Source organism: Hyla sarda, chromosome 5, assembly GCF_029499605.1.
Source record: "Hyla sarda isolate aHylSar1 chromosome 5, aHylSar1.hap1, whole genome shotgun sequence".
NCBI classification, from domain to species: Eukaryota; Metazoa; Chordata; class Amphibia; order Anura; family Hylidae; genus Hyla; species Hyla sarda.
Window position 1 is genome coordinate 329,776,978 of NC_079193.1, and position 17,742 is coordinate 329,794,719.

At 39.9% G+C, this 17,742-nt stretch overlaps 1 protein-coding gene across 3 annotated transcripts in view; it reads left to right on the forward strand.

The window, feature by feature from the left end:
- VPS13B (vacuolar protein sorting 13 homolog B) overlaps positions 1-17,742 on the forward strand; it is a 1,225,788-nt gene that overhangs the window by 558,702 nt on the left and 649,344 nt on the right. For all 3 annotated transcript variants that reach the window (XM_056522379.1, XM_056522375.1, XM_056522376.1), the window contains exon 23: positions 15,077-15,311. In XM_056522379.1, the coding sequence (XP_056378354.1) occupies positions 15,077-15,311 (235 nt within the window). The remainder of the gene's footprint in view (positions 1-15,076; positions 15,312-17,742) is intronic.

Genomic DNA, 17,742 nt, shown 5'->3' on the forward strand with positions numbered 1-17,742 from the left:
GTGATTTAAGCACCAGATTTTGTTTTTCTTTTTTTGTGCAGGTTGCAGAACTTCAAAAGATTTGACATTCATTTAAATTTGTAATTATATTAGAACTTCATTTTGAATTAGATACTTTGGGAGATTTCCATAGGTTAACGTATGGTAAAAGGTGGTGTCATTATAATCTAAAAGGGTCAACGTGTCTAGTTTATCTACTGAAATCAGAGCACTTTTCTTGCAGTACCAAAGCTCAGACTATCTACCCTCCTGGAACCTGCAAATGTGGTGCGTAAGGCATGATGTGATCCTATTCCCTGAAGTCAGGATGGTATTACTGCATTCTTCTTTGCTTTATCATTAGGAATTGATATTTTTCATATGTAGCTCTTGACATAAGAGGGATTAAAATAGGAGGTGATTCTATTTCAAGAATTTGTAATAATTCCTTCTCTTTAACACATAAATGTGTCCAATATTGGCCAGAGAACACGTTGCTACCAAAACTGTAACAAGATCCTTGAAACATAGACGACGTTTCCATGGAAAAATGAAGTAACGCTCACTACAGCTGTGATGCATTAATGAATAGGATATTTTTTTTCTTTAAAGATCATTTGTGTTTGGTGTGGCTCAGTGGGTCCCAACCAGATGGTTTCCATGAACATGATGTGACCCCCAGCTCGAGGACTTCTTGCTAGCAGATTACTTCACTTTCTTCTGCTCTGCAGTGTCAGATCTTTATGTTAATGCTAAATTTACTGTTAGTGATTTATGCCTCGTTCTGTAAATCACTCCAGGTCCTTCCTCTAAAATCAATATTTTTTTGGTCATTTAAAAAATCGCCCAAAATAGTTTGTGTGTATAAATAGTAATGTGTAGCATACCACATGTTATAACAGGAGAGCTCTCATCAGATGCAATGAAAGTGAAAAGCTGATTTCAGATGTATTGTCACAAGGGGACATATATAGTTGGTGAGTGTGGGTGGTCTCCTCTAAGCTTGTTGGACGTAGCGTAAGGTAAACAGCTTCTCGTTTTAATGACTGTAATTTAATCACAATGAAGGTGTTAGTGACAAATATGTTTAGTTATCATAGTAAGTGGTACCATGTTTTACAATCATTGCTGTAAACACTGAGATCTAACAAGATTAAATCAGCTTGTAGAGTAACAATACCTAAAGAATGATATAGATGGTTGAGTGGTGTCCATCGTCAGGAGTATTTAGTGCGTGTGAAGTATTATTAAATCAATTATCAAAACCCAGGGCATAAAGCCCGGGGCACAAGATCCTTTTAGGGACAACCCTTTTAAAATGTAACTTTTATTGTATATAACTTAAAAGATATCAATGTATCTCATGCCCATATATCCTCCTGAGGACGGTGCTAAGGCACCGAAACTAGTAGAGAGGGGCAGATTCAGTGATTTTAATATGTGTCACAGTTACCTGATATAGGGGAAACTGCAGTTCCCCACTTATTGATAACTTGGGGTGTATCCCCAATTATAAGTACGGCTGGTTCTGTGACACTCAAGTTTTAATCATTATCACATGAGAGATACATTGATATCTTTTAAGTTATATACAATAAAAGTTACATTTTTAAAGGGTTGTCCCTAAAGGGATCTTGTGCCCCAGGCTTTATGCCCTGGTTTTAGTAATTGATTTGATAGTGATCCCTGGCCCTTTAGGGGATTATTGTGGTAAATGAAGTATTATTAGAATTGTCTCAAGCAAACATAACATTTTTGTTTATTTATTCTGATAAGGAAAAGATCTTACCCTACACTTACTGAAAATGAGTGAAAAATATCCAACATTGCCGATGATGGTTTTATCTCTTGCCTACCCATATGCATTTAGTTGCTGTCAGAACTAGCTTTTTCCTTAACATGTATCAGCATTTACTGAACATGCAAGGATTTATGAGTGGTTCATAAACAAGTCTTCTACAGTAAACTGTGACTGCTTGTTAAAAAGATCCCCTGATGAATGGATGATCATAAAGTTTTGCCTCCTGGGGCCCATTTTAATCACTTGTAATTGATAGGGAAGTGCGGAGTAAGAGCAGTTTACACACTTAAAACAGGTTAGTTACACATTTTGACATAAATTTGAATTTTTATGTAGATTATTATCTGATCCAAGTGCCAGAGAGTCTTTTGGTAATTTATGAGGAAGCCTAGCAGTAAGTCTTCAGTATCTCTACAGTGCCACCAAAGGGGAAATAAAGAATTAGATATTTCTAATAGCAAGCATGTTATTTAATAAAGTGTTAAATAGAATCTGTGATCACTTTTATGCTGTCTAATCCATGTTTCATTGGCTGATCCCTTGTGGTTTCTGCCTGCGTCATTGACCTTAATTGAAAGATCTCTCCCTATACCCAAACAAGTGGAGGTTTATCAATCAGATTGGTTGGGCAGGGAGAAGCCCATGATGACTTATGGTTCAAGCAGCATGAAATTGTGACAGGTTCCCTTTAAATGTATGTCAGCAATACCAGTAGGGGACCCATCCTACAGTTGTTCAATCTAATAAAAGAAAAATTTACAGCAAATATTATTTAGAAACAAGTAGATGTTAGGAAACTAAAATGTCCTTCATTTCTGTACCAGATGAGCCAGGACAGAGACCCAAGAAAAGAAGAGAAATGGCCCCGTAGATAAGAATTTAACGGGTTATTCCAATATCTGAAAATTGTATTTAAATAAAGTTCAGCTTCAGCATGCTTTTGTGTTATTTCCCTCTCACAGAAAACGTTAATTGCCCTTTTCATTTTCATTGCGGTGTTGTCTATGGTTCCCCGTCCTCTTCCTCTTTACCAAGACAATACATCATCCTCTGCTGTCTCAAAAGACATAGCTGGATATTGTCTCTAAGCTTTAGCCCCTTCCTTTGATTGATATCATCATCTCGGACCAGCCCCTCCAGCCTACATTACCATCCCCCAGTCATATGCATATATTTAATTGGGTCATTTAGGAAAGAATAAGGTGTATTTACATCATGCTGCCCTGTGCCGAACAATGACACAGGAGCAGACAGGGAATTAATACAGCATCTACTGCAGACTGTTCAGCTGAATAGGGCAATGTTCTGCAACTACTTTGAGAGGAGAACTGGCAGGATTGCTATGGAAGGGATGTAGGCAGGGTGGGAGGGCTGTGATAAGCTTGGCAAAGTAAGGCATTCTAGGAAATTCAATTCGGAGCAAATGTTTACTGTTCAACCAAAGGGTAGTGGTTTATGACATGGTAGGGGAGAAGATTACAGATGCACTAAACAAATACATTTTTGGTGGCTTTTGAACTAGAACAGAGATGTAACAAATGCTATATATTTTTGCATCGCTTTTTTTTTTCTTTTTTTACCTGATATCAGGATACCCCTTTAAGTTAATTAATAAGTATATAAAGTACAATGAAGGTTGGATGTTTAAGCTACAATTACATGAATTGAAAAACAGAACTGTGACCAGTTCTGGTTGTATTTTGACTAACTTTTTGCTTAATGAATTTATATGACATAGGCCTGCTTGAAGAAGCAGGTTTCAGGTAATGGATGTGACAGTGGAAAAAGAGGAAGGTTGAAAGAAAATCACCTGGAGTTCTCTAAAGACCTTTTGAATGCATCTTGGTTTTCCCATTTTGCCTGTCAGCAAAACCTGGTTCATACAGTGGGGCAAAAAAGTATTTCGGCAGCCACCAATTGTGCAAGTTCTCCCACTTAAAAAGATGAGAGGCATGTAAGAGATATGAGGAAAAAAAGCCATAAAATCACATTTTCTGATTTCTTAAAGCATTTATTTGCAAATTATGGTGGAAAATGAGTATTTTGTCACCTACAAACAAGCAAGATTTCTGTCTCTCACAGACCTGTAACAACTTCAAGAGTCTCCTCTGTCCTCCACTTATTACCTGTATTAATGGCACCTGTTTGAACTTATCAGTATAAAAACATCTGTCCACAACCTCAAACAGTGGGAGAATGTCATATGGTCAGATAAAATCAAAGTAGAATATTTTAACTAAAACTCAACTTGTCGTGTTTGGAGGAGAAAGAATGCTGAGTTGCATCCAAAGAACACCATACCTACTGTGAAGCATGGGGTGGAAACATCATGCTTTGGGGCTGTTTTTCTGCTAAGGGACCGTCCAGGACGACTGATCTGTGTAAAGGAAATAATGAATTTTGAAATAAAACCTTCTTCCATTGAAGATGAAACGTGGCTGGATCTTTCAGCATAATAATGACCCCAAACACACCGCCGGGACAACGAAGAAGTAGCTTCATAAGAAGCTTTTCAAGGTCCTGGAGTGGCCTAGCCAGTCTCCAGATCTTAACCCCCTAGAAAACCTTTGGAGGGAGTTGAAAGTCCATGTTGCGCAGCGACAGCCCCAAAACATCACTGCTCTAGAGGAGATCTGCATGAAGGAATGGGCCAAAATACCAGAAACACTGTGTGAAAACCTTGTGAAGACTTACAGAAAATGTTTGACCTCTGTCATTGCCAACAAAGGGTATATAACAAAATATTGAGATGAATTTTTGTTATTGACCAAATACTTATTTTCCACCATAATTTGCAAATAAATTCTTTAAAAATCAAACAATGTGATTTTATGGATTTTTTTTCTCATTATATCTCTCATAGTTGAGGTATACCTATGATAAAAATGACAGGCCTCTCTCGTCTTTAAGTTGTAGAACTTGCACAATTGGTGGCTGACTAAAAACTTTTTTGCCCCACTGTAGAGAGCCACTAGGCACAATGGCAATGGTACATGTGCACTTTTCCTAATGAACCAGAAAATGATGGGGATTTCAGGGTAACAAACCTTGAAACCTTTTACACAGTGACTAATTCTAGCCGGGTTTTTAAGTAAAATGTAAATGCCTTACATCTGGAACAATATATGGTCCAGGATAAATAAAGTATGTCCTGCAACCTTGGATCAATAAACTACTTATCAAAGGCATAATTAACTTCAACGCATGACTCAAATAGCACTAACATCAGATACAAACAGAGACTTTGCGAAACAATATATTTATTTTTTCAAAATTCCGCTATTTTCCTTCAATGAATTCTTGTCAGGTTCTCTAAGCGAGAGACCACAGAATTGTTTAACTGTGGATGCATATTTAGGTTGTGTGTGCCAGGTTTTCCCTTTATTTAAAATGCGGAATACCATACAGACAGGGAGATTGCTCTCTTTATTCTGATCCTAGTATCAATGCTGTCTTTAGTAGCTACAAGAAAATGTGTTGGCTCGTGAAGTAGTGACTTCTCATTTAAATGCCTGTATATACAGGATTTATTGTGTGACGTTCTTCTCATTTCCAAGCGGCATTCACTGCCTATTCATGTGCAATGTTTATAGAGTGATAATTGACTGTTAATTATAGCAATGGCTTTATTGAAGAGTTTTCTCAGGCAAGGTAAAAAGTTGAAGGGGCCTATTGGAATTGGACAACTATTTTGACTGCAGATGGCAAAATAAAACATCGCTTGGAGAGCGGAGTATGGCAGGTTGCAGGCTTATCTGAAGAGGTTTTTTTTTTTTTTTTCTCTCTTTAAAATCCTGGAGAGTAAGAGATGTCTATTATTTAATGTATTGAATTTGATAATTGAAATGAATAGTAGAGATTCAGGACTTTGAAAAATAAGGAGCAAAAAAGTAAAGAGGTGGGAAGATGATCTTGTGAAGAATGTAGTTTTGACACCTAATAACATGCTAATTAGTAAAATTTGTATCCTATGTAATAGGACCTAGTGTGGTTGACATAACATTGTGAGCCCCATTGGGTGCTTGATGTGAACTGTGATAATATCTGTACAGCGTGGGGAAAGTGCTATAAAACCAATGTGAAATATTTGGAATACACAAAATATGTTGCTATAGGTGCAAAAATGTGCTGCTCTCTGGGGAAAACACACCTTGCTTTGTTTTTTAGGATAGAGTTATCAAGGAATTTTAGTTTGGGGTCCAAGGTTTAAATCCCACCAAGGACAATATCTGCAACAGGTTTGCATGTTTTCCTTGTGGGATTCTCTGGGTACTCTAGTTTTCTCCCACACTCCAAAACATCCTGATAGGCAAATTTAGATTGTGAGCCCCAATCAGTACAGGGACCAATTTGAGTTTGCAGTGCTATGTAATCTGTATGCGCTACATAAATAATCATGATTATTATTTCCCGGTATAATGTCGGTGCCCAAATTTCAGTGTGCACCACTATTTTTGATGTTCATACCAGTTTTTTGCAATGGTGCCAAGGATCATTTATTGATTCTGTTAGGGCTCCACGTTAAGTAACGGAAATCTGTTCTTCACTCGTGTATATTGCAGTAAATTTGGAACCTGGCAATTCTTACAAATACTGAACATCTTGACAAACCAGGTTTTCCAGCTTAGCTCTGAATCTCATGTTGTGGAAGGAAGTTAAAGCCACAATCATATAGGGGATCTCAACCACAATTACAAGCCAAGAAACAAAGTTAAAATTTTGAAACCTCAAAAACATCTTGAAACCAGTTATGTGAAGCATTAGTGTAGATATTGGTGTTTAAAAAAAGGCAGCTGCCATTAATCTAGTCTACATTGAAAGTTCTCTGTATGAAAGTATGGGGAAGAATCTTCTATTCTACTTAGCGCTTCTCAAATTTAAGGTTAAAGGGGTAATCCAGTGAAAAACTTTTTTTTTTTTTTTTAAATCAACTGGTGCCACAAATTTAAACAGATTTGTAAATCACTTCTATAAAAAAATCTTAATCCTTCCTGTACTTATTAGCTGCTGAATACTACAGTGGAAATTATTTTCCATTTGAAACACAGAGCTGTCTGCTGACATCATGAGCACAGTGCTCTCTGCTGACATCTCTGTCCATTTTAGGAACTGCCAGCGTAAAAGGAAATCCCCATAGCAAACATATGCTGTTCTGGGCAGTTCCTAAAATGGACAGAGATGTCAGCAGAGAGCACTGTGCTCAGGATGTCAGCAGACAGCTCTGTGTTTCAAAAAGAAAAGAATTTCGGCTGTAGTATTCAGCAGCTAATAAGTACAGGAAGGATTAAGATTTTTTAATAGAAGTCATTTACAAATCTGTTTAACTTTCTGGCACCAGTTGATTAAAAAAAAAAAATAAAAGGTTTTCACCGGAGTACCCCTTTAAAACTGGTCTTTCTAACAATACAACGCTATAGGTCACACAAGACAGTTGGTGTTAGCTCCGAGTCTCAGGCCCCTAGTCATGGCTCATATATTTCAGTCATCCTTAACCCCTTAAGGACTCAGCCCATTTTGGCCTTAAGGACTCAGACAATTTAATTTTTACGTTTTCATTTTTTCCTCCTCGCCTTCTAAAAATCATAACTCTTTTATATTTTCATCCACAGACTAGTATGAGGGCTTGTTTTTTGCGCGACCAGTTGTCCTTTGTAATGACATCACTCATTATATCATAAAATGTATGGCGCAACCAAAAAACACTATTTTTGTGGGGAAATTAAAACGAAAAACGCAATTTTGCTAATTTTGGAAGGTTTCGTTTTCACGCCGTACAATTTATGGTAAAAATGACGTGTGTTCTTTATTCTGAGGGTCAATACGATTAAAATGATACCCATTATTATATACTTTTATATTATTGTTGCGCTTAAAAAAAATCACAAACTTTTTAACCAAATTAGTACGTTTATAATCCCTTTATTTTGATGACCTATAACTTTTTTATTTTTCCGTATAAGCGGCGGTATGGGGGCTCATTTTTTGCGCCATGATCTGTACTTTTTTTTGATACCACACTTGCATATAAAAAACTTTTAATACATTTTTTATAATTTTTTTTTTAATAAAATGTATTAAAAAAGTAGGAATTTTGGACTTTTAAAATTTTTTTTCGTTCACGCCGTTCACCGTACGGGATCATTAACATTTTATTTTAATAGTTCGGACATTTACGCACGCGGCGATACCAAATATGTCTATAAAAAATGTTTTTTACGCTTTTTGGGGGTAAAATAGGAAAAACGGACGTTTTACTTTTTTATTGGGGGAGGGGATTTTTCACTTTTTTTTTACTTTTACATTTTTTTACATTTTTTTTTTACACTTGAATAGTCCCCATAGGGGACTATTCATAGCAATACCATGATTGCTAATACTGATCTGTTCTATGTATAGGACATAGAACAGATCAGTATTATCGGTCATCTCCTGCTCTGGTCTGCTCGATCACAGACCAGAGCAGGAGACGCCGGGAGCCGCACGGAGGAAGGTGAGGGGACCTCCATGCGGCGTTATGAATTATCGGATCCCCGCAGCAGCGCTGCGGGCGATCCGATCGTTCATTTTAATCGCGAACTGCCGCAGATGCCGGGATCTGTATTGATCCCGGCACCTGAGGGGTTAATGGCGGACGCCCGCGAGATCGCGGGCGTCGGCCATTGCCGGATCGCAGCCAGGGATCAGCCGCGCATGACACGGGCATCGCTCCGATGCCCGCTGTTATGCTTAGGACGTAAATGTACGTCCTGGTGCGTTAAGTACCACCTCACCAGGACGTACATTTACGTCCTGCGTCCTTAAGGGGTTAAAGAGGACCTGTGTTGTTTTAGTACACACTTGTAAACACTTGTAATTTTCATGGAATGACAATTCTTCAGTATCTTTTGTTAGAGCTCTCCCTCTGTGATTCACCCCTCACAGGAAGATGTGTAGTCCTTTTATTTTCAGTGTTGTATTTTCAGCTCCCCAGCTTCTCCCTTTCTACCCAGATAATACATCATCCTCTACTTTCTTGGGTGTTGTGGAGGCTGGATGATGTATCTGAGCTCTAGCCTCATCACCTGAATGATCTCATCACTTCTTACCAGCTCCTCCAGCCTCCTGCATCACCTACCCCCTGTCATATACATTTATCTTTATTGGAACATTTAGGGAAGAATGAGGTGTATTTACAGCATGCTGCCTTGTACTGAACAATGCCACAGGCAATGTAGCAGACAAGAAACAAATAAAGCAAGTTCTGCAGAATCTTTTGTTAGAGCTATGTGTTATACTACTCCTTTGTTATTCTACCTAGAAATTTGTGTATAAATTGACAACTGTTTGGGTATGAGTCCCTCTGGCTGACAGTGTCATACTGTGTACGGGAACTTAGGGACACACTACTTTGATGAGATATTGATAATGTCTAGTTGTCAATATATTCATGTAGTGGAAAGGAGTAACTCACTTGGAGTGAAGATCCCTCAGCACTTCCATACACATCAGTAGATATAAAACACAAGCTTTTATTTTGTCTTCTTAAAAAACATCAGGGTAACAAATCATGCTAAAAACATGGACCGACGCGTGTCGGCTGTGTAGCCTTCGGTCCATGTTTTTAACATGATTTGCTACCCTGATGTTTTTTAAGAAGACAAAATAAAAGCTTGTGTTTTATATCTACTGATGTGTCTGGAAGTGCTGAGGGATCTTCACTCCAAGTGAGATACTCCTTTCTACTATGTACCTTGTCCACGGCAGCAAAGCCCTGACAGCACCTGGAGCAATCAGGAATCATGGCAGCTACAAGTCACATGGAGAGGTAAGCGGACTTTTCCTTCTTTTTGATTAGTAAATATATTCATGTTACGTGTCCTCTTTAACCCCTTAAGGATTTGGGGCTTATGGGTACGCCCGTGTGAATTTCGGTCCCCGCCGCTAGCCGGTTGGGGACTGGACCAGAATATCATTCAGCAGGCATCCCGGCACATCGTCAAGGGGGGTCCTGAGACGGGTCTCCGTTCACCTGTAAAATAAAGGGGATCGGGGGTGCCTTGAAGGGATAGGAGTGAGGTGGCAGGGGTGCCACCCCACCTATCCCTGCTATTGGTCGGTCAGAAGCGACCGACCAATAGCAGATCGGGGGCAGGGGGGGGGGGTTAAAGTTCGGTTCCCCCGCTCTGCCCACCCACAGTAGTGCCTAGCAACATCTGGAGGGCTACAGTTTGGCGACCACTATACAGTGGTCTCTAAACTGCAGCCCTCCAGATGTTGCAAAACTACAACTCCCAGCATGCCCAGACAGCTGTTTGGGCATGATGGGATTTGTAGTTTTGCAACAGCTGGAGGGTACAGTTTGGAGATCACTGTACAGTGGGCTCTAAACTGTGGCCCTCTAGATCTGGCGAAACTACAACTGCCAGCATGCACGAACAACAAACGGTTGTCTCGCCATGCTGGGAGTTGTAGTTGCTGTTGTATAACTACATGTCCCAGCATGCCCTTTGGCGATCAGTACATGCTGGGAGTTATAGTTTTGCGAAAATAGTAGGGGGGAGAAAATATTGAGGTGCTAATAAAACATAGCTTTTAATGTATAGATTAAAACACACTAATTAAACAAAGTGATGTATATATAAGTGACAGGGCAAGAATGTCAGCCCTGTAACTAAGGACAGACACAAACGAAGCTGTTAAAATTGCATATGTAGAGATTGCCCCACAGATGCAAAAAGCCTAATTAAGTTGTATGCTGGTAATGAATAATTAAATAGAATTACTAGCTCTGCCCAACGCGTTTCAGCACATTGTTACATGTGACCTCATCAGGGGCTGACAGGCATAAAGAAATAGTCATTACATATAGTACTTAACATCAGGGGTAGCTGATACAGTAGCGACCCCTGAGAAGAGCGTGCTAGATGTCATGCACTAGTACTCTATACATATAGATGACAGGACCCGGACGCAACCTGCAAGGAAACACATAGAAACAATGATCCTCGGTATACATATAGTTGCCGTAACAAATAGGGTACCTGTAAAGCAAAGGAGATAGTTACTCACAGTTATGGCGTCTATCTGGGATAAATTCTGACAATGTGTGTATAAGGCTGGGTTCACACTACGTTTTCTCCCATACGGGAGCGCATACGGCAGGGGGGAGCTAAAACCGTGGTTGACCACAGTTTTAGGTCCGGTTGTAAAAGCGCATACGGCGCAAAAATGAGCCGACCGGACCGAACGTTTCACTCCGGCCGGCTCATCGAAATGAATGACATACGGGAGCGCATACGAAGGCATACGGGAGCGCGAGGTTTTAGCTCCCCCCTGCCGTATGCGCTCCCGTATGGGAGAAAACGTAGTGTGAACCCACCCTAACCTGCAGTGGCTGGGAGCCAAGTGTACAAGCCGGCTGCTAGCACACATGTCAGAGGAGAACAGCGTCTGACGACTTATCCACTTCCGGTCTAGGTGGGCGTGGCCCGGCTAACGACGCCGTCTCCATGCCAGCGCCAAAACACTGGAGAACGCGTCATCCGTCCCGCTGATCTCGCGGGGCGGTAGCACTGGCATAATTAACCCCCTCTGACCCGAAGGTAAGCCAGTTACAATGTCTAATAGATAGACTATGAAAGAATTTGGCTACATATAGCAGCAGCCCCAAAATACACCTTGGAACAATAGATTAGAGCAGGAGGAGGCCTAACCAGACATATATATGTACTCCATTGGATAGTATATAATAACGGGACAATATATTGAATAGCACATCCGAAGCGGATAGTACTATTCCAAATTTAAGAGGGAGTAAACAGGCTAGGAATCAGAGACCAAAATACACACAGAGAGAGGTTAGGGATATAACTAACAAGTAGCAACTCTGATAAATTAAGTGGGAAATATGGGTATTCCTACGTGATATCCATAAACAGGGTATCTTCATACAGGGTGTCCGGAGGGTGGGGGGGGGGGGTACCCTAGATAGAAAATAGGGGGGGGGGAAGACAGGGGCCTAGTGAGCCTATGGATATACCTAGACATCCCTATACTATACCCTAAGCCTAGGCGGGGTGGCCGCCCTAAAAAGGGCGGTCCCGCTCTGGAACCTAAGCTGGTATACCCTAGTAATCCCTAACTATGGGGTGTGCTAGCTATTTGGCTGACTACATCCACCCCTGGCTTCCTAACAAAACACCCCTAAAATAAATACCCTCACGGACATCCCTAAAGAAAACTCCCATAGCAGAGTTGTTCGTTCAATCCTTTAGGTGTGACAGTTTCAAGATTGAAGATCCAGCGTGCTTCGCGCTGTAAAAGAAGCTTGTCAAGATTCCCCCCTCTAGGAGATGGACTAATTTTTTCAACTCCAAAAAATGTTATAGTTTTGCCACAGCTGGAAGCACACTGGTTGGAAAATACTGAGTTAGGCAACAACCAGTGTGCCTCCAGCTGTTGCAAATGTACAACTCCCAGCATGCACGGTCTGTCAGTGCATGTTGGGAGTTGTAGTTTTGCAACAGCTTGAGGTTTGCCCCCCCCCCACCCCTCCCCTGTGAATATACAGGGCACATTCACATGGGCGGCTTTACAGGGCTTGCCGCAGCACAAACTCCTAGCGGGAAACTCACCATAATCCCCCGCCAGTGCGAATGTACCCTAAAAACACTACACTAACACATAAATAAAGGGTAAAACACTACATATACACCCTCTTACACGGTCCCCCCAATAAAAATGAAAAACTTAACATACGGCAGTGTTTCCAAAACGGAGCCTCCAGCTGTTGCAAAACAAAAACTCCCAGCCTTTCCGGACAGCCACTGACTGTTTAGCAACAGCTGCAGGCACCTGGGAGTTTAGCACCAGCTGGAGGCTGTTCATCAGCCACAGTTTTCTATCTCTGAGTAAATTAATTATTATTTTGATTGTCAATCCACATTGTTTGCTAGGCTGGGTCCCTGGATGACCATCTTGATGTTTTTGCAGAGATTCAGCTTTGTTACTCTAAACCATTTATTTGATTAGTGAAAATTTGTGATGTTCCATTTAGGAGCAAATCATTCTGGTTTGGCTTGATTTTATTTCTGAGGTTTCCATGTGGCTGAAGTATGGTCTTCCTTAGTTTTGCTATTTCATTGTTTATAAGTGTGTTTGTGAACCAGTACAGCAATATTATATTACACTCTGGGCAACACATCTTCAAATGCATATTACAACGGTCCAATTTGACACAGGCAAAACATGGTTTTTCCAGGTTCATAGGGCCAGATTTCCTGCTGCAAATCCATCTAAAAACTGTCTTACTTGACGTGCACCACATTTATCATGAGTTTAAGACACACACTAGGTTGGAGAAAAAAGGGAGTAAATGAGAATTGGTCCAAAATGTGCCACAAAAAAGCACCAAAATGTTGGTGCATGATTCTGGTTAGAATTGACAATCTACAGTTATGCCAGGTTTATCAATCAGACCTCTTACACATTGACCTGAGGCTTTGACAGCTTTAATAAATCTGGGCCATATACTTCCATTTTCCAGGACCTAAGCAGCAGTTCGTTGTGTTCTAAGGCGTAGATTGCAGTAGCTGGGATCAGTCTGATCTAGACCTAATGAGCTGCAAACAAAAGAGGATTTTGTCACCTGATGTGCCAACACACTTCCAAGAGCAGTCATATATTCTTGGATGAACTTGTGGAAAGGTGGATACATTTTTCATTACGCACATATGGCTGTTACTTCTGGATCTGGTTTACAGAGCAGACATGCTCTTGGTTAGAAACATGAAATAAAAACATATTAAAACATCTTTTTATATGCAGCATTTGAGTTGATTCCAATGATCTTTTTTTTTAAACAAGGAAATAGTAATAGTTCTCTTTATCCCCCTAGCTTTACTCACCCAGATCCTTTGTTCTTTACAAAGCACATTATTTGAGGGTTTTTATACACAGTTTTGTTGCTGTTTGACCATATAGTATTGATCAGACAAAAGTCTTTAATACTGACCACTGTCTGCTAGATAAAAATTATAACAAATTTTAGTCTACGTTCAGACTACATTTGATTTAAACTGATTAAAATGCTTTTGATTTATATATCACTGGCTTTACAGTTTTGTTTTGTAAAAAGTTGCAAATTTTTGTGCAATGGGTCAAAAAGTAGAAAAGTTTTGTGCAATGCATTTAGACTAATTGAAGAAATAAGTAAACTTTTCGCAGTGGTAGGGATTTGCAACTGCAGCTTTTTAACAAATTGTTGTAAAAATCTCCCAAAAAAATAGCAAAAATATACACCAACTCTGACATGGCTTAGCTTTTTGGTGTGTGTAGAACAGTTGCAAATTTTCATGCAATAGGATTAAATGTAGCACAATTTTGTGCTACAGGTAAAACATAAAGACTGGTGTACTGAAGTGAAATTTCAGGAAATGGGTATGCCCTGCAACCATTTAATAAATTTCACATTAGCACCACACAAAACAAAGATGGACAGAAATGTTTCACCTACACCAACAATGATAACTTTCCCCTTAGAGTTGTAATGGCCAGCTTTATGCTTATGTTCTTTGGCATATCCTTCAGCACTGAGACCCCAACTGATCACAACTTTTGTTTCTCTGTGACGTCAAAAGTTATTTTTAAATGACAGATTCGTTTTAAACACTTTAAATCAATTGTTTTTTTGTGACATGTTGAACAGAAAAGGACCTCCAAAGAAAAAAGCAGCTAACGCTACAGTCGTTCCTTTTCCTGTATGTCACAGATGCAAATAACAAACAAAGCCGTCTTCTCGTAAACTCAGCGGTACTCTTGCTCTTTTTGAAACTTAGTCCACAATAGTAAGACAAGATGAAGAGTGGCATTCCCATTTGCTTTTCTTGGCTTTTTTCAGACATGATACAAACAAACATGTCCAGCACTATAGAAAAGCGATGGTGAGTGCCACTTTCATCTTTCTTCTCTATCTTGGATTGCTATTCAGTATATCTAAGACAGGGGTCTCAAAATGGCAGACCTCCAGATGTTGCAAACCTTAAACTCCAAGCATGCCTGACAGCCATTGGCTGCAGCAAATGGCTGTCTGGGCATGTCCAGTTATGCTGGGAGTTTAAGTTTTTAAACATCTGGAGGGTTTGAGACCTCTGATCTAAGAGATAAGAGCAATATAATGGAGAATCCTGCACTTTTAATACTAAGAGTATGTGACAATGGATTTTCTTAACTAATGACCTATTTAATTAGTGACAGTGACATGCTGCAGCATATTATAAATCTGTTACAAAATGTTTTTTTTTTTTACTCCCTACTTAGGTGGAGATTCAGACGTGCTGTGTCTTTTTCCCGAATGACAGTCTACCATCCCCAAGCACCATTGTATCAAACGACATTCCAGGCACCGTGAGAAGCTGGTACCATGGGCAGGCATCCATGCCAGGAACACTTGTCTTCTGCTTGCCCAATATTAAAATAATGAGTGCTGGCCATAAACACATTGAACCCATTCAAGAGATTCCATTTGTGGTGCCAAGACCTATAGTGGAAGAAGGTAAAGTCAATTTAATTTAACAATTTAATATTTCTCTATATTAAATATTCACCAAGGTCATAAATGTCTTATTGATTTTTAAGTCCTTTTATTTTTATTCCGTTAACATTTTTGGATGTTTTATGTGTCAGGTATTTTTGGAAGATTTTGGGCCCCATTTTACCCAAGTTTTATATTTGACTCTTTTAAAGGATAATAGGAACAGAGCGAGTAATCTCTCATTATGTAATGTACTATGTGAAATATTTCATGGCAGGTGTTAAACACTTTCTGGACTGGATCCCTTTCTTTGCAGTGTTACATCTGAACCATAAAATATCTTGTTTCCATTTGGAACTACATCTACCATTAAGGTGCTGGAAGGGGATAAAGCTGATGTATAACAGCATGGCATCTCCACCCAGATTATTTGGATAGTTGCCCTGGGAAAAATAACTATGCCAATACATGAGTGCTATAGAGAGATTACATTGTATGCATCGTTTTGCTCATTATTTTAGCTGCCTCATCTTTGGCATTTAACCAAATCAAAAATAGAAGAAATGGTATTGAAATCTGGATGTTACTTTAATTTACCGGTCACAACATGACCAGTAAATTAAAGCCCCTAATATTTTGAATTAAAGTAATGCTTGATATCACTACAGCTACTAATGGCACAATGTCACATTATATGTGAGATTGCATAGGATGCACTTGGTTACAGCTACAGCTTTGTAGTTATCAGCAACATAATTTGCTATGGCTGTAGTGAATTACTCCAAATTTATTACAAGGTGCGCATTAGAGATGAGCTAACTTTAGAAAAATTAGATTCGGCCGATTCGACGAATTTCTCGAAAAAATTTGGTTAGATCTAAATTTATTTGTGGCGAATCTATATTAAAAACGGCTATTTCTGGCCTACAGAGAGCCTCAATAGGGGTGTAGAACACTTTGCTTTGTTCTAACACGCATATGGAGTGTGCTGGGGTAGTGAAATAATAATGTTATTCAGAATGACATGCAGATTACAGGCATCGCTTTTAGAATCAGAGAGCCCCAATGACAGAGCCTGGAGGTGGCATCAGTATGAGGAGACCATATAGTGGCTGAATGACACAGCGTGGAGGTGTTGGTAGCATGAGGAGACCATATAGTGTCTGAATGGCACAGCCTGGAGTTGGCAGCAGCAGGAGTAGACACTAGGGCTTCACAGTCCCTAAGATTAAAAGACAAATTTTGACATTTAAATTGAAGATTTAAGGTAGCTAGTGCTTTTTAGGCCCAGACCCAGCAGCATCAGTAAACAATATATTGGCTGAATGACACAGCCTGAAGTTGGCTGAAGCATCAGAAGACCATATAGTGTCTGAATGGCACAGCCTGGAGTTGGCAGAAGCATGAGGAGACAATTTAAATGTAAGATTTTTACATTTAAATTTAAGATGTTTAAATTGAAATAGGTAATGTACAGGTACAAAATAGTACACTACTTAGATGTAGGTATGTGGTATCACCTATGAGGGCAGAAAAATTTGGTACAGTACGCTTAAGTATTTTTGCACAACACCAGCAGAACACAACAGTGCTGCAGCACAAAAAGCTGTGTACTAAACACAAAATTTCACTCTGTCAAAGACTGTTAGGGATGGATTGCTGGATATTATACCGTTTACAGACTAGTATTACCAGGAGATGATTTTTTTGTGGAACAAAGATGCAGAATTGCGCTGAAAAATTATTCCTGCTTCTTCAGCTAAGGTTTATGAAGTTGAGGCAGCTTGTTGAAATGTATGAGGCAACACACAGCTATCTGCCCCTCTCTGTAATACAATGCTGAAGAAAGTAACTGGGAGGTTTATGGCTGCAGAGAAAATCCTTTTCAGTGAAAAAACACTGCTCTCTGTCCACCAGAACACTGATGTGACTAGGATGTGAAACACTGCTGGAATGAGCTTTTCTGTGTAATGGTACGTTCACACTATGGAATTCCCGCGGAATTCCGTCCGTGCGGAATTCTGCGGTGTGAACTTAACATTAGTGTGAATGGGTCTCCGCTTGACAATTCTGCCACTGAAATTGTCCCGTGCAAAGAAAGAACATGTTCATTCTTTGTGCAGATTCTGCGAGCACTGCATAGCTGTCAATAGTGACGGCTCAGTGCCCCGCAGCCCTAGCGACAAAGTATTTTCGGCAGCCACCGCCAGATGGAATCTCTGCTCGATGAATTCAGCGAGCGGAGATTCCGCAGTGTGAATGCACCCTAACACACACAGCAATGTCCGTCCTATCTTTCTGCAGTGTAATGAATGATATGACGAGCCACAAAATGGCTGCCGAATATATAGGGCTGTGACATCACAGGGGTGACTGGCTGCTGATAGGCTTCATCCTGCATGTGATTCAGGGTCATCCCGCCTACTTTCCTTGCCCCATGTACTGACATGTG